Source organism: Corvus hawaiiensis, chromosome 2 (assembly GCF_020740725.1).
Source record: "Corvus hawaiiensis isolate bCorHaw1 chromosome 2, bCorHaw1.pri.cur, whole genome shotgun sequence".
Classification (NCBI taxonomy): Eukaryota; Metazoa; Chordata; class Aves; order Passeriformes; family Corvidae; genus Corvus; species Corvus hawaiiensis.
The window spans coordinates 24,609,993-24,630,746 of NC_063214.1; the positions used below are offsets into that span (position 1 = coordinate 24,609,993).

A 20,754-nucleotide genomic window follows, 5' to 3' on the forward strand; every position below is an offset into this window, starting at 1 on the left:
GTCACAGAAGAATATTTAGATGCTCTCACATACCAACAAGCTGCTAACACTTCATTACTATCACCAAAAACCTGTCAAGGAAATGCTTGACACCAGCTCTCCATCGTCTACTAACACTCCGCTCCTTCGCTTTACTGAGACTTGATAATGCTCAATTTTAGGTTCAACTGTATGTATTTGCATTTTCAGGACCCAACTCTTCTCTATTTATGGATGCCATTTTATAATAGTAACTTAAAATTATTTCTTTAGTGAGTTCTCCTCAGTGGATGCAAGTTAAAGATGACGGGTTTCCTGTCCAAGGATGTGAAGACATCTTGGTAGTTGGACTGGCAGTGTGTTGGGGTGGAAAAGATGCCTATTATATCTCTTTGCAGCAGATACAAGACCAGACTGGTAAGTGAGCAGACAGGCTGTGCTGGGTTACTTGACACTGCATCTCAAAAAAATACCTTCAGCAGATAAGGTTCTTGAAGTGCTCTGAGTGTCCTGACCCCAGCTCAGTGGTGGAATAATTTAGCAGTCTTAGGTGTTAAAGACCCTTGAACAGGTTGCTGTGGATACATCCATACTCCTGTGTAATATGGGCAGGTAACTGGCTCAGGCACTGGCCTGTGAGCATAAAATGTTAGCTTACTCCCATGTTCTCTTTACCTAACTTGCTTTTCTCTTTCAGTCTCTTCCAGTTTTTCCTTTCCAGAACAAATCTAACACTCAAATGCTGAACATAGCCCAATCTGTGCTAAGTGACCTTGTGACTAGGGTTTGATTCCTGGCTATCCTTTGTTAGTACAGACACAGCATACTGCTTTTGGGAGGCTTGTCTGGTTTGCTAAAATATGTAATAGTGCTATAGATATATTGTTATTTCTTCATAGTTTACTTGTAGTTTTTGTGCTTTAGGTGATTGTATTCAAGATTTTTCTCTTGCCTTTTTTACCATGTAATGGGTTAAAAGATGATTTTTGCTTATATTTCCTACCTTAGAAATCAGTCTGAGTTTGGCACCACCACCTTTGGACCAAAGCCTCTCTGTGGCAGAGAGACTGAACCACGTGCAGCTGTACCTGCAGAAGAAGCCCAGGAAGGAGCGCTCACTTATCATGTATGACTTCATTCAGCACTACAAAACTCTGCTGATGGCTTGTGGCATCTCCCTGGAAGGAAATTTTGAGGACCCAAAGGTTTGCAGGATTAAGAAATTTTGCTTGGGTAAAACTGCTAGTTTAAACACAGCAGTGGAAAGACAGGAGTACCTTCTGGTACTTCTGTTATTTAGGTATGAATATGTACATCTGTCTGGAGGTTTAGTGAAATTCTCTTTCAGTGGGCAATCTAGAACAGTATTTAGAGGACATTTGCTTTGCTATGTATATTCATGGTGCCTGCAAGAGAAACAAACAGTTTCAGAGGTTAACACATTATTATTATTTCATACCTTACTTGGCAGGGGAAATGAAGATAAATCTCTCCTCAGTACTGGTGGACAGGACTTAACTCCTGTTTTGTTGCAATAAGAAGCCTGGGACTGAAATGTTACAAGTGCTCCTGGTCAGGTTATTGCTTCTGAGAGCAGAAGACTTTGTAAGCAAAATATTTACCCACTGTACATATGGACCTCTTTGCTACCACTGTTTTCTCAAAAAACCCACCATGTTTACTTGTAATTTCAAAAGGTTTGGGTACTAGTTGTAACTCGAATGAAACACTAGCTTGAGGTAAAAAGCACCTTCTTGCCCACGTTAGGAAAAGTTCTAGATGCACTGAAAATTCCTTTGATTTTTAAAGCTTGCTTTGCATATGAGCTGAACAGCATTGTGGCAATATTCAACTCTGCAGGAACTTAGGTAAGGTGTTCAACACAAGTACAAACATAGGTTTTTTTCATTCCAAGATGTAGTTTTAGGATAAAATTAAAGAGCAGTAAAAGCATCTTTCCCCTCACACTTCCTTGTAATAGTCATGTTTGTTCATTTTAATGATACAATGAATATATACATACCCCTTCCCCAGTCCCATATGTATACACCTGTGGTTTTTTACTTCTGCTTACATGGCAGAGACAGTGTAGATATCTGTGTTTCATCCTGTTTTGACACAAGAAATTGAAATATAACTATAAATGAACATGCTTTGAAGACCGGGGTTTAAGCTTCACCAGGAGTAAAGTACCCCATACAGAATTCCTGGCATAAGTCCAGTTCTGCAAAAGATAGGAGAGTTTAGCTTGGCTAATATTCTAGATCAATAGCAAGTTTTGATCTTTATGAAGTAATTTTTCAGACTAAGCATATTTTGATCCTGATTTTCATATTTATTCCCTTTAAGTTTTAATAAGTGAAAAGACACTTCAAGATGTGTTTATTTGACACAGGATAAAATTTTCAAATGTTCAGAAATAACTTTCCTTTTAGAGAGAAATAATTCTTCATTCTCAAGAATTAAGCTTTTCAGTGACTTAGGCCCTCTTGAAGGTTTTTACCGAAATGATGTAACAAATTATTGCAATTTGCCTGCCAAATCAAGAAAAATAATATGTGCTGTAACCTTGAATTAACCACCCTTGGTTAAATATTTGCATTGTATTATGACTAAAATGTAAAAAAAAAGTCTCACAGAGCTCTCCCTTTTGAAGGTTGCATGTTGGCTGCTGGATTCTGGCTCCAAGGAACGCACCCTTCACAACATGGTGACCAACTTTCTCCCCAGTGAGCTGCCCCTCCTGGAAGGAGTGGGCACTGGCCAAGGGGTGCAGAGCCTGGGGCTGAGTGCCAGTGGAGATCATTCTGGGAGGTACAGAGCAGCCACAGAGTCTGTGCTTATCTTCAATGTCATGGACCAACTCCATAAGGAATTGCAGAAGGAAAATCTGACAGGTAAAGAGACCTCCTTTACTTGGGGGCAAAGATGGAGGGTAAATTTAGCTGTGCTACCACAGGCTGAATGATCAGTGCAGAAGAGAGGAGGTTTAGAAGTCCTTAATATATTCTGTGTCAAAATGTTCATTTGTTAAAAGAGAGAAATTCCCTTGGAATTATATCTATTCTGAAAAAAAAAATTAGACTATAATTCTTATATCCCAAATATCCACCAGTTCCGGTGGTTAAGGCTGTAGCAGAGTCTATTCTAAGTCTACGAATCAAGCATATTTCTACCTCCCAGGTGAGTACCCTGGCCATTCTGAGGGACTTGTAGGTCTGTCTATGGTTTCTCATTAATATTTTCAAAAGTTTTTTGATTTCCTTGTCAGAAGTAATTCCTAAAATCCTCAAATATTTTCTGAAGGAGATTTCTTGCTCTTTGGCCTGCCCATATAGCATGATTTGTCAGGTATGCATTGTGTCCACGAAACTCTAGTGATTCCATAGTGAATGATCCTGTATGTTTGCACTAATAATTGCTGAGTGCTTGTGCTGTTTTAAAACAAGCCATCAAAAAAAACCCCCAAAAGCATATATCTATTGGTGGTCATTATGATGGTTTCCCCTAAAGTGTATCCAGAGCTGAGGATTATGGTTCAATCCCACTGAAGTATTTGATTGCAAGTTTACCACATCATTTATGATTGTTACAGTTGAACCTTAGAACATTTTTAAAATATGTGGGTGGTGGAATTAAAGTGTATCAAGATAGAAAGCCTTACATTAAACAGTTTATAAAATGTTGATAAACAGAGAGATATGTATTTCTTAGAAAAAAAATTGACAGAAGCTGCTTTCTTAAATACTTTTGTGATAGGAAGTTCTGGAACACTTCTTACTATGAAATATTTCTTATTCCAGGAACAAAAGTATTGAAATGAAATCTATAGTAAAAGATTTCAGTGTGTCAGAACATTTCAGTATTTTCAGAACTCAGGATTCTCCATTTTTTCTCCTAATAAATCTGTTTATCTGCAGTTGATCTGTTTTATAAAAGATTTTCTTGAGTTTGTACTTTTTACAGATGTATTTTCTAAAGTGGAGATGCCCACCCATTATTGCTTGGCTCTGCTGGAGCTGAATGGCATTGGTTTCAGCACAACAGCCTATGAGACCCAGAAACAGGTCATGCAGGCTAAACTGAGCCAGATTGAGACCAAAGCGTATCATCTGGCAGGTCACAGCTTCTCCTTGACGAGCCCTGATGACATTGCAGAGGTACATAAGGGTTGGGGTGGGACAGAGAGAACTTCCACAGAGGTTACCATCAAGAGGCTTTGGCTAAAATAAATTTTAAAAAGTCTACTTGGGAAGAACGCGTGAAGAAAAGACAAAATGCAAACCCAACTCTGCTGAGACTTCATTTATCCTTACACTCATTATGAGCTTGATGCCTGCAAGGGTCTGTGCCTCTCCTACTTGTGACTGATCATTCTGGTTTCTGCCAAAATTAGCAGAGATAAAGAAGCTGGAAGTGGAAATATGTATGTTGGAAATAGAAGCCAAGTGAAAATATGCATGTGGTTTGTATAGGATCTTGGCCTCTCATGGTGCATGAGATGATCTGCCAATGTAATGGCTTTTGGAGTATTTTGGATGAGTGGTACAGGAATGGAGAAGTTTTTTTGCAATGCCAGTGTCCTGCACACGAGATGTGATTTGGTGTCATGTAGTCTTGAGTCTAAGAAGAGTTGTACTGAAAAAGTTGCATTGTTACCCTTGTCCCTGTACAGGCATGAAAGAGAAGGAAAGACAGCTTTAAAAGTTTTGACTCAACTACTGTCTGCTTTTAAGAACCTTTTAAGAACTGATATTTTTTTAAAAAACCAAATTTCTATGTAAAATATCAATGCTTTAATTCCTGAAGAATTTCACTTACATTTTTTAATGTACATTACATGAGATAATTGAAATAGATTATAATTGCTGTGCATGCTTTTCACACCCTCTTTTTTTTTTCTCCATGTACTATTTTCTTGCTGAGGGACTGTCCTTTATATGGAAGTAGTCAAAATTTGCAAGGTATCAGTCAAAGAAGTTCCACAGAAATATTCCTTCATTGTTGCAAATGTACAAGTCTTGCTCAGTAACAGCAGCCTAAGTTAGAACTCGTGAAATAATGCTCAACTTCAGTTTCACTCTGCTTCGTGGAACAGGGGAAGTAAAGTTTTTTCTGAAATGCTGTTTCCTGAACTATAGAAGCTTATTTCTCACGTGGAAATGTATTACACATCATGTAAAGTATCTTGTATAGGTTAGTGGAACGTTACCCTACTAGTTTTCTGTCAGTAAAACTTCTGTGCTACATAAATGTGCAAGAGAAAAGCTTTCTGTTCCCTTCTGCTAGCTGTGAAATGAAAGACAATAGCTGCTAAGTAGTGTGTAATGCTACACTGAAAGAGAAAGTGAAAAATTAAGAGCTGTATTCTGTCACCAAATGAGCATATACTTAATTTCCCAGTTTCTTCACAATTTGTTAGAAAAACTAATACTCTAGCTATTCTCTAAAAGGTATTTGTGACCACCTCTTTCTTTGCCATTCATATTGGTCTGAAGCCTGCTCCCTGCTAACACTTCTTTTTTTTCACCAATGTTCTTCCCACTTTCAGTCATCTGAACATTACATTTTATTACAGTTGACTGTCAGTAATAACCTCACTTATTGGATGGAGTTAATTACCTTTTCTAAAAACATACCTCTGAACTCAAACTTAGAGTGTTCAGAAAATGAGATTTTAAATTGCATTTCGTAGTTAATTAAAATGAGGAGGAATGACTTTGATAGCAGGGATCTTTAATCAGCTTTTTAATTACCTGAAGCATTTGTACTATCCTTTGGTTGGAACAAGCTGTTTAAGTGCTCAGTTGCTTTTGTTTTCTCCTGGGAGTAGTGGGCAGAAACTGATTTGAAATGCTGACCTCTTTCAGGTGTTGTTCCTGGAGCTGAAGTTGCCACAAAATGGAGAAGTGAAACTCCAAGGGAACAAGAAAACCCTGGGTTACACCAGAAGAGCAACTGCTAAAGGAAACAGGGTCAGGCTAAGCAAGCAGTTCAGTACAACCAAGGTACAGTAAAGTTTGTTTCTAGTCTGAAAGTAAATTTTAATTGCCTTTTGCTCCTCCAGTTATCACTGGAAATTCAAACTAGATTCTACCTTCTCTGTTAGCAGAGTAACTCCTGCTCTACTAAAGCTTGAGTGCAGTGAGTACATGACTATAAATTGCAGGCTTCAATAAGAGTAAATCAGGCAGAATCTGATTTCCCAAATCACGTGTAAGACCAAAATAGCACAATAATTTTGTAAAGCCAATAGCAGAAGAATTTTTCCACATCAGCTTGAAAGAGACTTAAATACCATGTTGAATAAATACAATATTTTCTCTTCCTGCTACTATCAAATCTGTATTTTTTGCTTCAGAGAATTTGTCTTCAGAATGGCTAATCTGATGGTTTATCAAATTTAGTGTATCAGGAGCTTGTATAATGTGAAGGCTATTGACATCCTTGCCAGTTGATAAATATTGTGGACTTGCATTAATACCAACTGCTGCAGGCTAATGGGTGCTCTTGCCAGACAAGTGAAATTAGCAGATATATATGTTCCTGTTTTCAGGACTCATTAATCTGTATTGTTTTCTTAGTTTCCCCTTGTTCAGTGTAGTCTGTGCTCAGAAGACAAGTATTGATTTCTGGAACTCAAGCGGCAGTGAAGACGTTGAGTGCAGTGGTGGTGGCAGAGCAGGGAGCAAGAAGCAAAGGGAGGATTTCCTCCTTTTGTGATGTGGAGGGATGAAGCTGCAGCTGCCTGCTGCACACAAAAAAATGTTATTTTGAGAAATGTTTGCATGCCACTGTCTTTTGAAGTTCTTGTTAGTCCGTTTATATTTCTGATTAAACATGAAAGGATTTGATTGCTAGTGATCAGCTTTGTCTTTCAAGGAGCATAGTCAAGGGCTTCACTTTGTGTTCCTAGTGTACAGATAGGAGAGAGCAGGGAGAAAAATATGCAAGAAGATGGAGGAGAAGCATTAACGCTGGACAAGAGGAGACAATGTAGGGGACCTGTGGCAAGTGATGCTTTATTTCATCATTTCAGGTGGTTTATTGGTTGGTGCTGATTAAGAGTGATGTCCAAAGAGAAGTGGTTGTCTTCTCGTGGGTAATAATGGAGCTGTGTCAGGTGGTGCTTTGATTACCCAGGTGTAGGTGGTGTAAGTGGAGAGGATAGGGATTTAATTTTAAGGCAGTGACACTGGAAACTCACTGTGGGTGAAGGAGTCACTTTTTCCTGCAGAACTGCAAAAACTTTATTTATAAAGCTTTAAAGGCCATTGATTAGTTGTGCCCTTTTCTTCCCACAAGGATGTTTTGGAGAAATTAAAGACGCTTCACCCATTGCCAGGCCTGATATTGGAATGGAGGAGGATCAACAACGCCATTACTAAAGTGGTGTTTCCACTACAGAGGGAGAAGCGATTGAATTCTGCACTGGGAATGGAAAGGATATATCCAATTTCACAGACTCACACAGCTACAGGTGAACAAATGTGTGCAAAGGCCTCACTTCTTACTGGCTTTTTGTCTTCTCATATGTGTGTGCAGCTTTTCTAAGGGGAAAAGATAGGAAATCAAGCCTGTGCTCTACTTCAACCAAACAAAAATACTGGTGTATCTATTTGACATATATCTGCCTTAGAAAACAAGATGTATTTGAAATAGCTTTTGTGTTCACTGAGCATTATTATTAATTTCTTGCACATTTCTTGCACACATGTAAATCTCTGACTCCAGAACAGGTGCTGGATTTGGGAGTTTCTTATTAGTGATACAAAAATGGGGAACCATCACAAGCCGATTAAACACAGATTTATTTTCCTTTTTAAAAATTTGAGCAGTGGTCGTGTCCTCTCTCACTCTCCTGCCCATTGCATTTTGGAGATGCAGAGTGTGTGCAGCTGTGCTGACTTAAAGAGACTCCTTTTGGACCCTTCCTTAGTTCTCCCTTGTCTTCCTTTCAGGTCGAGTAACCTTCATAGAGCCAAATATCCAGAATGTGCCAAGAGATTTTGAGATTGAAATGCCGACTGTGGTTGAAGAAAGCCCACCCTCCCAAGCCCATGGAAATGCTAATTCTCGTACTGCTTTGGGGGGCAGGTAGGAGGATCTTGGCAAAGCTTCTGTCTAATCTTAATGTGGTCAGATTGTCCAATTTCTCTTTTCTGACTTCACCTGTGGCTGCTGTCATGTCAGTGTGACTTGTTATTCAGTGTTTCTCTTACAGGGGAATAAAGACCTAAAAATCAGTGATACATGAAAGACGTAATAATGCTAACAGCCTGTGGTTTCATGTAGCTATCTGCTTTCTTTTTGACGTCCTTTATGAAACCCTTCAGTGAGATGAGCCTTATGCTCCCAGCTGTTGGGTGGAAGTAACTAAATGAGTGTGAAAAAAGCTCAACTGAAGTTAGAATCTGGTTTGACTTGCTAAGAGCTACTCTGAAAGAGGATAGGATATTGTGGCAAAAGCAGAAAAAAGTTAATTTTTTTTATGCTGTGCAGCTCGGTTTGTAAAGGGAACAGGGGTGAACATATTTTTCATTCTTCGTTAATAATTTTATTTGTGATAATGACCTGCAGAAACTACCAGGTAGCAGAGGAAGATTTCTCAATTTGGTTTCTGTTAACCACATGCCCCGTTTTCTATGGTTCTGCAGTTCTACTTGGACAGCATTCCATGCCAATGCCTAAACAGTTGCATGGCAGTCTAGTGAAATACCAAGGTGAATCTTTTAGCAACTACCTTGTGAGCTTTGAGGCTTCATACTTGGTGGTCCTTTTCTGCCCTTTCAGTTTCTCTTTCCTTTCAGGTTCTTGTCCCATTTATTTCACCTGAGTGCCTTTTCTAAGCTTTTTTCCCCACAGCAAGATGTGAGAAATTTGAGGTTTTTGGTTCTTCTGTCTGGCACCTCCTACCACCATGTGTTTAACACTCTTGTGCCTTGGGAAAGAAATGGAAAGAGAACTCAGGAGTGGAAGGATCTTGTCCATCTCTCCTCAGAAGAACCAGGCATAGCCATGGAGGCAGGAATGTCATTCTGACTTAAAGCTGTGGCAATGCTCAGGCTTGCAGCAGCTTGTCAGAATGGCTGGGGAGTGTGCTGGTTTCTTGAGAGTCTTCCTTGTAGAGAAGAGCCCATCAAAGGAATGGAGTGTCTGCCAGACTTGGAGAGGTCTGTTTCTCAGGCTGACTTTTCCTACATTTTCACACATTCCTTAGTTAAGCAGCCACTGTGTTATGAAGATGGGCAATCCTAAAGGCACAGAAATGACTGCTGGCACAAAAGAAACTGCCATCCAGCCAAGTCTGATAGGCCTTCCAGGCTTTGGTCCAAACTGTCTATTATCTTACTAACTACTATTGCTACTCTTTCCTCCTGTTGTAAGAAGCTTCTGACCAAAGGAGTGTAGCTAAATTAGGTCATAGTATAAAGCCCTTACACATTTAACTAAACTGAGAACCTATGGGGAACAGTGTGATTTTCTGCAGTACCCAGACATGTAATTGTCCCTCACCTTTATTTCTTTTGAAAATTTATTTCTGTGATTTTTGTGCTTTCATATCATTGCTCCCTACCATTCCTGAAATGACAATATTTAAGAAGAAAAGGAAGTGCACAAGGGAGAGCATGATGTCTTTTCTGTGCTCTGCTGAAACTAGTCTTGATCTCAGAGATACCTTTTCATTTTGATAAAGAAATTGCTCAGATCCCTGATCCAAACATCAAGGGCTTATAAAATCCTTTTGCCTTCCAGTGAAGAGCCCCTTGGACTGTCTGGTAGACTGGTGCTGATGGGAGTATGTGATGTGAATGGTGTCAGAGCTGTGCACTGTTCAGTGGATATGCTCATGGATACAATTCCATCTGCAGCTACTTGGTGGGACAGGAGACCTAAGCAAGCCCTGAGAGGATGCAGAGCACCTGGGTGACACTGTAAATTTTTGGCCTCCCAGAAAAGAAAATCAAGTAGCTTTGGGGAGATTTTCCCCACAGTCTTTCAGGAGGAAGTGTGCAATGTGGTATGAGCACATCTTCTGCAACTTCTGCTCTGTTTTCACAGGCTTACTTGGGAATGTGTGTGCATGTGCAGTAATGAGGGTGATGTTGGGGTGGGGGATCTTTCTGCCTCTGCTAGGTATGGCCTGGTGTGTGCATTCTGCAGGGGAGAATGATGTTGAGAGACTTGACACTCAAGGTGGAGTGTTGAATTTTTAGGATTCCTGTGACTCTGTTGTCTTTCTTGAATGCGCTCATCACAGATCTGGGGCCATTCATCTTACCTGTTTTAGAGTGGAATGATCCAATTTCTGAACTGAATCCTGAATGTACCAGGAGATTTATCCCTAAGTCTTTTCAGAATCAGTAAATCCCTTTCAGGTATTGATGTGGTCTCTGTCCAGTTCCCCCATGGTAAAATTTGGGTATGGATTGTCCAGAAAAATGGAATAGAGGCCACTGTCTCACTTGTTTCATTGATTCTTTGTGGTAAAAATGATTATGCATCTCTTAGTATTTTAGAAATTGGTGAAGGGCAGTCATTCTTTTTCTCCACAGATGCACAAAGCATTCCAATATTTTGCCTAATGGGCTAAAGGTTCAAGCTGCAAACAGATCCGAAGAAAGAGGAATACCATTTTCTGTTAGCATGAGGCATGCTTTTGTTCCCTTCCCAGGTAATGCCCAGGTCCTGTTCTGGAATTGTTAAGTATATGGTTAGCAAAAAATCCTAAATGTAATGAAGGTTTAAGAATTGGTAACAGTATATATGTGTCTGAGCAGCCTACTTGGAAAACTAGTGCAGTAGTTAGCATGCCTTCAAAATTATTCACAAGACTTTAAAAGAGAGAGTTTCAGTTGGGGAAAGTATTCAAATGATATCATTCACATGTTCACAATTTTATTTCCTCTTTAAGAATACCTGTTTTGTAAAGAGGTAGTAGCTAAGGCAGCTCTTAATACACAAATTGCACTCTACCTAGTGTTCTTTCTATCCAAGTGTCAGTTCTGACATTGCCTGCTCTGTCTCAGACGCCTGGACAGATACTTGTTTCTTTGGTTTTGATGGATTCTAGCTGTAGTGACTGGATGTAAAGCAGGCAGGCCTGAGCATTGGGGAAACAGGCAAGAATTTGTCTGATAGAAATTGCTGTGAAAAACTGTCAGAGCAGAAGATAAAGGATGGGTTCAGTCCTTCTTGCTGGCAAGTTGGATGGAATATTGGAGTAATTTATGAAATAATGCTTTCTGATAACTTCTTGACTTCAGGTGGCTTAATCTTGGCTGCTGATTACTCTCAGCTGGAACTGAGGATCCTTGCTCATTTGTCTTGTGACTGTCGCCTCATTCAAGCCTTGAATGGTGGTACTGATGTCTTTAAGAGCATCGCAGCAGAATGGAAAATGATGGATCCCGAAGCTGTTGGAGACAGGACCAGGCAACAAGCTAAGCAGGTAATTTCAGGAAAAAAACTCACTAGCAGCTTTCTGGGCAGGAAGGTTCAGTGTTCAACACATTGTGGAGTCACAGTAGTATGTTTTTCTGTGTGAGTTCAGCCATGATTGTTCAGTAGTTGCTTTGTCCGTCCTCCCACTCCCACTACGTTGCAACTGGAGCTGTCGGGATTTTGGGGGATGAGGGTGGAGAAAAGCAGCATGGATGGCTTGGACTCAGAGAGGGTCTCTCTTCTTGAATACTTGCCCTTGTTTCCATACACTTGTCTGCCAGTGAATCACATTTTGTTTTGGTTCTGCTTTCTCTGCATGGCTGACCATACGGCTGCGATTCTTCACCCTGTCCTCTGGCAGATTTGCTATGGAATCATCTATGGAATAGGAGCAAAATCTTTAGGCGAGCAGATGGGGATTGATGAAAATGAAGCTGCCAATTACATTGAGTCCTTCAAATCAAGATACACAGGTTTGGATATGGCTGTTTGGGAGCTGGGTGGTGGTGGTGGTTGTTGTTTTTAATCCCTTCTCTCCATGTCTCTTCAAATCCTAAATTTGTCTCAACCTACTACTCGTATCTCTTGAAAATGCTTTTCATTTTGAAAATGTCCAGTGCATGAACGCAGCAGTTTAATACTCTGTAATGTTTTACTCTCTGGTTGTAGTCACCTTTAGGACTTTGTTCTTTACTTATTACATTAATTTTTTTTTTTTGTTATTTTGATTAAATAATAAGCCCTAAGGAGTCATTTTAAAGCTCTTAAGTTTTGGGATGAGACACATGGTTTTTCTTATTAAAACACAGCTTCAAATGATATGCTGTGACAACTTTAGACCATGCTTAAAATTTTTAAATATAACCATTTCTTTCTTCTGCTCTTGTCTTCTGCTTTCATGGAGTTCTAAACTGTTTTGCATATTGCCCTTTAATTTTTATCCAGCTGCTCAGAGTAGCGCTCCCATGTTTTGTAAAAAGACATTGTTGTGTTTCTAAGAAGCATGTTAATTTTTAGGAAAGCTGTAGAAAGAACAGAGCTGTAATCAGAAAAAGGATGGAGGGCAAATGGGACAAGAGGCAGCTAGCTCTAATCATAGGACTTGAAAGTGAGCTGGAAAACTATATTCTGGACATTTAGGGTTTGTTGCTTTAGGAGACAGATGCAGAGAAATGGTTTTCTATTAACAGTCTGTTTAGTCTCCATTAATTTCTGAATAGTCTCTCCTTCGTGACCATTAGGAAGGACTTCCTGTGTCCTCTCTCTTGGCACATGTGCATGCATGCAAACTGCGTGTACCTTACACTGTAACTTCACTTCTCATGGATTTTCACTTGGTATGTGTTGCCAGGCTGACTGCTAAATGACATGCCTAATGAATTGACTGATGCCATCAATCTTGATTTTGAATAGCTCCTTTTACATCTTATATTTTGTAAACATGGAAAGAAACTGTCTGAAGTTAACTTTCCCCACTTTCGTACAGTTGTCACCTGAATTTGCAGTGCAGTTCATTCTTCCCTATCTCACCTTTCTTTGACCTAAGTTTCTCTAACACTCTCAGTGAATTTGCTCCTTCCTTGCAAAGTGCAGGTGGGTGATTTTCTTTCATCCTAGAATCTGAAGGGACACAGCCTGAAGTCAGGCAGCCTGAGGCATCAAGGGCTCTGGCTTCTGCTTTCAATTTGTTCCCTCCCTACTACTTGTCTTTCCAGTGCTGGTCCAGGTTCTGACCTCTCCATTATCAATAATACACGTATGACCCTCTGTGCCTGGGCACTGTGCAGAATGGATTTCCCACCTCCTTGTGCACAGCCAGATATCCTGACACTGTGCACTCTCTTCCATCTCAAAAGTCTTAATAGGTTTTGCAGCAGAGCTGAATGAGTGATCGTGTGCCTTTGTCCACTGATGGGGTCCAGGAAATTTGAAGGATTTCCTCTATGCTGCTTGGCTGCCCCAGACTGCTTTCAGTGACCCCACTGAGAAGTCAGTACAGAACATCAGCTGTATTCCAGAAAACTTTCTCTCTTCTTTCACAGGGGTTCAGAAATTCTTGAGGGAGACAGTGCGGAGCTGCAGAAGGGATGGGTTTGTGCAGACCATCCTGGGGAGACGGCGATACCTGCCAGCTATCAAAGATCCAAATCCCTACAGCAAAGCTCATGTATGTTGAGTGCCATGCCTTTTTTTCTTTAAATATTCTTTTTTTAGTTTTATTTTTAAAATACCAGATTTCTTCGCATAGCCATGTCTGCAGTTTTACAAGGTTTGTGAGCAATCTTAGTCATGACCTTCCACTTCTTGCTTAGTTCATTGTTCCCTCAGTCATTCTCTGAATAACAGCTTTTGTCATGTCTTGTTTGACGTAAGTCTTCTGTGACTGGGTGTGCAGCTGTCATCACTGTGCTAACCTCACTTCAGAACTCCCACGCTGGAGCTGGAGTGAGTAATTTATTGAAATCAATGGACATGATTTTAAAAAGCCTCCACACAGTGATACACTTTAACTCTTCAGGCTGAGTTGCTCCCACTCAGCAGTCTTTGTATGTTACATGCTGTCAGCATTTGAACAAGACAGGGCATTTAAGTCCTGTATTTCTGGATATTTGTTCCTTTTCTTATTTTCCCTGAAAGGAAAATGGCTTTAACTTCTTAGATAAATATTTACTTAGTATACACCTTTGCACTAGCATTAATTTTTTTTTTCCAGGTCATTTTGGACACTTCTGCCATAGCCTCTACTCCAGTAACAGTAAATTGACCCCCTAGGGAGGTCTTTCTGTGGGGAGGAAGCAGTATAGTTCTCAGTAGGAAGCTGGATCAAGTTGTGTGGAATTAAAGACTAGGGTAGAAGAGGGAGGAAGTGGGGGTGTTTGTACTCCATATAGTTCATAGGGAAACAAGGAGGCTTTCAAAAAACTTTTGAAAATATTTTGGACCATTTGATCTGAAAAATACTTCCTCAGGAAGCTTTGTAGATTCATCTTCTGTTCAAATTTGATTTAGTCTTTAAAATCATATTAAAGACCAGTTAATGAATTATCTTCACTTTCATTCATCATCCTCAAAATTCTTTGCACATGTTTCAGCTCTAAACAAATAGAGAAGAAGCTTTGAATACAGTTTTCTTGTCTGAGGAGGGGACTAGTAGAGAAGTTGGTTGTGTTGAAAAATAATGGTGGTCTGGTGTGTTTTTGCACAGCTGTAATGCTCTGGCAGTCAGGATTTAATGTGGCAGACCAGATTGTTAATCCACAAAGTCCAGTTACTTGCCTTTGGTTGTCCATCCCTTTGAAGATAGGCAGAAGTGTCTTGTGGTGCTTGGATTAACTGAGATTTTTCCACTCCCTTTGAAACTCTTACCATGTGTATATGCTTATTCTTGTGGATTGTGACTCTTGCAGGTTATTACCCTTGATATTCGTTACTTTTAAGTTTGTGGAATTTTCTCAGGCGCCTGTAGAAATTTTGTGTCTGAAGCTAGTCTATAATGTGCTTTTCTTTCAGGCAGATAGAACAAACTCTTCATTTGGAAGTTTTACTGTGTGTATATTTGGCCATGTATTTATTATTTTTAATTAAGTACATGTGACATGCTGGATTTGGTTTTTTGGGGGTGAGTTTTGAGAACAACTGTCTCTGTTCAGGCAGAGCGACAGGCTGTGAATACAACTGTTCAGGGATCTGCTGCAGATATTGTCAAAACAGCCACTGTGAATATTCAGAGACGCCTGGAAGCTTTCTCCTCTGTGTTCAAGTCCCATGGACATCTGGAGAGCTCCTTCCAGAGAGATAAGACCGGTATGGATGCCTCTTCTTTGCACACTGGAGCATGATTTTCAGTGTTACTAATGTTAAAAAAAAAAAAAAAAAAAAAGCCTGAAAAAAAGTTAGTGCCTTTGGCCCTAGGGGTGGGAGATGTTTTATTTCCTGGCAGTGGTAAGTCTGTGTTTAAGGGGCAAAAAAGTCATAAGGAAGGAGGAAGAATGCTCAACAAACTAAAGCAAATGTGACCAGAACAGAGAGTCCAATTACCTCAGAGCAGATCTTGCAAAGGTTGGCAGTGAGAGTTCCTGTGTGATGTGGTCTGTGATGCCACCACAGAATTGTTCAGAAGTGGGAAGGAGGAACTGAGCAGACACTCTGGCTTCAGAGGCACTGAAAAATTTGAGTGGGACAACTTCTGGTTCCAAAAATACATTTTTTGGTTAGAATTAACTCTGGAATTTGTTGGCTAGGATTTGATGTACAGAGACTCCGTGAGAGTATTATACAAAGCACTTATTGGCATAAGTTTTTTTTGGCTGCAGATAGCAAAGCTGTGCTGGGGTGCTCATTCCCAGAGGAATGCCACAAAGACTTTTTTTAGCATAATGTAGATGGTGTTTTGTTCATCAGGCGTATTTTAGAAAGACAGGAGATGGAGAGCTATATTTCCTTGACAGTTCTTGTGCTTCAGTTGAAACATGCAGCTGTCTTAATATGAAAGGTCTTATTTGGAAACTAAATAATTAATTGCCAGACCTCTAAAAATGTATCAGGGAGTTTACTTTGGAGAGACCAGATTCAGAGGTCAGCTATGAGTAGAAGGCACGTGCTTGGCACAGCTTCATGCCCCTCCTAGGAGCAGAAGCCACTGACCTTTGGCCAGTGTAATTGTAGGGAGGTGAGTAGATACATTTGTGGCAGTTTTTCCCTACTCTGATACTGAGTGTTTAAGGAACTGGAAGGAATTCTTTTTCAGCAAGTTAGAAATGCCTGTGCCATCAGAGGAACATCCTGCATTATGTTGCTGCTTCAACATTGCTGCTTCAGTGTGAGGCTTGTGTGAGGAACTGATGATGGCTTGAAACCCTTTCCGTGAACTGAAGTCCTCCTGTCAGCTAACCTGAGAAATAAATAACTTTTGAGTCTGTGTGTGAGGTTGTGTTTGTTTATTTTAAAGTACCAACAGCTTTTACCATTGAAGGGTTTGTTTTATTTTTTGTCAGGGAAGGCTTACCAGGATCTTGGTTTTGTCAGCTGCTTACTTGTTTATTCAATAATTGCTCTTTTTTTCCTTCCTCTGTTTTACTCAGGAGCTACAGTTTCAGAAACTGCATTTTGCAGGAGGCTTACTGCTTTCTTAAACTTACCATTAAAATGTTTCTGGAAGAAAAGCAGAATCCTAATTCATTCCCAGAGAGAATGTTGTAAACCAGCTTCTGATTAAACTTCGCATGATTTTGTTTAAAATTTATTTTTAAAACAGATGGTTCAGGAGACACAACTATCTCTTGTTTCCATTATGATTCATATCTTTATAATGTAAGGCTGAAATGTGTATATCTAAAACACTTTTCATTAACATTCTTTCCCTCAGTAGCTGTACAAATATTGATAGAACAGCAATGATTTGTGGTTTTGTTTGTAGGCATGGGCTTTTTAATTTTAAAGTTCCTCACGTTCTTTTTCTCAGCATTAGGAATGTGCAAAGGTTTTTGATACAAGCAACACACTTTTTTATGATGGTACCTAACAAACTCTGCCCTTCACCTGTGCAGGAAGGCTGTTGAGGAGGAGAAATGCAGGGATGTTACATCCCATCAGAGGAGGCTTCTTTATTCTCCAGCTGCACGATGAGCTCCTCTATGAAGTTGCAGAGGACGATGTCATCCAGGTACAGCCCTGCAGTTCCTCTGTCAGCTGTATTGTGTCACTGTATTTCAAACAAGCCTTCCTTCTAGGAGCTCACATTCTCTTCCCTGGATCCCCTTTCCCTGCATGCTGAAAGGTCTGTGAAAACAAAATTCAGCTGGATATAAAAAACATGTTTGCATGCTTGATCCCTTGATTTTCAGACTCAAGCCATCCTCATGGCCAAAGTTCACTTTCAGCATGTGTTTTGTTGCTTATAACAGCAGTTCATGCAACTTCTCTGTGAGGCTTGGTGAGTGAAGTGGCTTAGTATTGGTGACAGGTGTAGGGGGAAGTGTTTCCTTATCTGGAGGTATTTTTGCCTCCCTGTTTATGCTCTGGTGCCTAACTCAGAACACGTATTATTACAGCTGTGGTTTGTACTCTGTGCAGGGAGAGGAGGATTCTATCCTTTTGGTACTGCTTCCTCATTCCCTACCTACTTGCCTTCCTGGTGCTGGTTGGCAGCACGGTAGGTACAAGGAATGTGCTCTGTGGTTTTAAAGTGCCTTTTGTGTGTGTGTGTGTGTGTGTGTGCATGCTCTTCCTCCCTGAAGGCACTCCTGTGCCTGGGCACAGAGGTGTCTGTGTGACAGCTCTCAGGGGTAGGTGTTTGAGCTGGGTGTTGGCAGCTCAGTGTTTCCCAAGTCCTGAGCACAGGGAGGCTCCCAGGCCGTGCTTCCATATCTTGGGATACCTTGGGGATACCTTTCTTCCACTTCTGCACAGGCACATTGTTAATGACAAAAGGTGACTCCTGAAGACAAGCAGTAACTCCTAGTCTGAAAGAGCTTTCAGCACTGCTGACTGGCCTGAGTGTGCATGTATATATTAATAAATATGTATTAATAAAAATATGAAGATATACATGAGTATAGCTATTAATATATATATATTAATTTAAATAAAAACAAAAGGGTTGATATTTTTGTCTTGAATCTCAGCTCAAGCTTTTTCTCATTTTGCCAGCTTTGTTCAGACATCTGCTGCTTCAATCCAGGCAGGCTGTTTTAGAGACAAAAAGGCTCCTAATATTCTTCCTGTAGAAGACTGAAATCCCCTGAGTATAGGCTTTAACATCTTTAGATACTGACTCCAGTTTATCATGGTGTTCTCAGGAGAACTGGAAAATGGATGGATTTGCTTATTATTTACTGTATTCTATTCTTTTCATGAACTACCTCAACTTCAAGAGCAATTATTACCAGCTTTTCTAACTTCCTTCAGATATATTTCTCCATAGATTTTTCTGGGCAGTTGCTTAAACCAGCAGGTTTTCCTGTCTCCCCTGCAGCACAGCTGCTGTTCCTGGTTCTAGGTGCAGCAGCCCTAATCTGATGTTCTTTGCTGGTGCCATGTGCTGGACTTGTGACCATTCTCAGAGAATCTCCTTCTGTATGGTTCATGTTTCTTTTGATATGCTGGGCCCCAAACTTGGTCAAGGCTGGAGTGGTTTGAATAGAGTGGAAAATGGATCTGTGTGTCATGCAAGCAACATTTTCTGTGTTCCAGAATCTCATTTCCTTGTTTTCTCACAGCAGTGTGCCTTGCTTAAGACCTGTTCAGTTTTTAATCTCTGATAACCCCATTTTTTTCCTGCCCAGGCAGTTATTTTTCATCCTATTTTGGAACAGTAGATTATTTCTGTCCTAATTCTCTACCCTGCTTCTTTCTGCTCTATACTCATCTGTGCTGAATTACATCCTATTTCAAAGCATTTTCTAGGTTATCACAATCATTTTGAAATGCAGAATGTAGGGGCACAGGGGTTTGGAAGACAAATCTTCCCCTAGTTCTTAATACTGTTGTAAATGCTTGTGCTCTGAGCTCCTCGAATCCCCTCCTCCATTACCCAGCAAAAACTATGGAGGAATTTCTATGGTGGGTACCTGTGAGGAAATTATGAAAACACATGGAAGGGTCAGAAAGCTTGAATAGTTCCCTCTGCTGACAGAGTGGCTTCTAGCTGAGCTGAGGAATCACTGTAATTTAAAAGTGTCTTTTCACTCTGCTGTGGAAAGGTTCATGGGATGGTGTGGATTGGAAGATTCATTCAAATAAGCAATCCAGGACAGGCTGGATTCTGCACAGGTCTTGGGGGAGGAAAGGGAGTACCTCTATCCAGGGCAGGTTTTTACAGTCAGGGAGAAAAAATCCAGTCTCTTGTAATCCAAATAGTTGCAGAAAGAAATAATTTCTGTCTTCTAACTGTGTATTGAAGTGAGTGTTTTCTCAGGAATACTTTTTGAGGGCAGAGAACAGTTACCTCATATGTTTACTAGAGGGCAGGAGTTGCCTTAACTAAACACTGAGGGGAAACCTGGACAGTATTTGTAGCACCCACATGGAATGTGACCTGCTTTCCCAGAGGTTTATAGTTTGTGTTTCACAAAGTGCTTTTCATGCTGGCACAGCACGGAGGAGCCACTGTTCTTTGCTTCTGGCAAAGTTGTTTTGTGTCTTACTTTCAGTACATTGAAGTTTTCAGAACAGATTCCATGAAACACATAAGAGTTATGCAGCTGAGTGAAAGATGAGACTCTGCAGGACTCTCAAGTGTTTAATAGAAAGTTAATCTTGGCCTCTTTTCTAAGTAGTCTTAAACACTGCAGAACCAGTCACAGCTCTGTGCTGCATAAAATCTCACTGGCTTTATACAGGTTCTCCATTCATAAACACCAATTAGGATTTGGTTGCATTCCCATTGGTGGTAAGTCAGTGCACATAAATGCAGGAGAGGATTCCAGGTGTCTGCCTGCCCCAGCTATTGACAGAAACCCAGAGCATTGAAGTTGTGTGTGTGTCTGATGCCTGACATTTTCTCTTAGGTTGCTCAGATCGTGAAGCACGAGATGGAAAACGCCATCAAACTCTCAGTGAAACTGAATGTTAAAGTGAAAATTGGCCCCAGCTGGGGAGACTTGCAGGACCTGGAGCTGTGACAATGCTGTGTGGCTCTCCCATGCATGAGGAGGCAGAAGCACCATGGACCGGACCGGGCAGGGCGAGGGCCTGTGATCACCTGCTGGCAGTGTGATCCTCCTGTGCTGTGTTCCTACTGGCAGGGTAACAAGCTGCCTTCTGAAACACGTGGTGGAACATGGTATGAATTCACCAAGCCAAACCCTTCAGAGCTCAGTCAGAGCACTGAAGCGTGTTTACAAAACTGTGAAATGATTAATTGTTAAAAGAAGGGTATTTAAATGAATTCTGTTAAAGTGTGCTTGATCTTGTACAAACCTCCAAAGCCTAATGAATTTATTACATATGAAATGAGCTGGATTACTTTATTAAAACAAGGCACAAAGATAATTTGGCAGTTCTTGTGTGTAATTGTCTAGGGCAAAAAAAGTCATTGTGGTTGCACTTGATGTAGAATTTTGCAGGCCTCTGCCAGGATTGTCTTGTACTATCAGGATTCTGCTGATGACACTCAGGTGCTGAAGTGGCTTTGCAGCTGGCGGGATTTCTCACTGAGCAGCTGTGCAGGGTTCACAGCAAGTGGAATTTGTGCTTGGTTGGCCTCTGACTTTTAAGAAAGCATTTCGGTGACTGACTGCTGTAATCCATCCTGCTGCTGCCTTGCAAACTGGCCTCAAGAGGGATATTGTTTGGAGTCTCTTAGAGTTAATACAAAATCACCAGTAGAAA

At 40.5% G+C, this 20,754-nt stretch overlaps 1 protein-coding gene across 1 annotated transcript in view; it reads left to right on the forward strand.

The window, feature by feature from the left end:
- POLQ (DNA polymerase theta) overlaps positions 1-20,415 on the forward strand; it is a 56,896-nt gene extending 36,481 nt beyond the window's left edge. The window contains exons 17-30 of the mRNA XM_048293885.1: positions 253-396; positions 988-1,184; positions 2,636-2,876; positions 3,946-4,139; positions 5,850-5,987; positions 7,285-7,459; positions 7,941-8,076; positions 10,536-10,654; positions 11,247-11,431; positions 11,786-11,897; positions 13,467-13,591; positions 15,075-15,228; positions 16,971-17,086; positions 19,932-20,415. Of these exons, the coding sequence (XP_048149842.1) occupies positions 253-396; positions 988-1,184; positions 2,636-2,876; positions 3,946-4,139; positions 5,850-5,987; positions 7,285-7,459; positions 7,941-8,076; positions 10,536-10,654; positions 11,247-11,431; positions 11,786-11,897; positions 13,467-13,591; positions 15,075-15,228; positions 16,971-17,086; positions 19,932-20,045 (2,150 nt within the window). The 3' untranslated portion in view covers positions 20,046-20,415. The remainder of the gene's footprint in view (positions 1-252; positions 397-987; positions 1,185-2,635; positions 2,877-3,945; positions 4,140-5,849; positions 5,988-7,284; positions 7,460-7,940; positions 8,077-10,535; positions 10,655-11,246; positions 11,432-11,785; positions 11,898-13,466; positions 13,592-15,074; positions 15,229-16,970; positions 17,087-19,931) is intronic.
- The last annotated feature ends 339 nt before the right edge of the window (positions 20,416-20,754 follow it).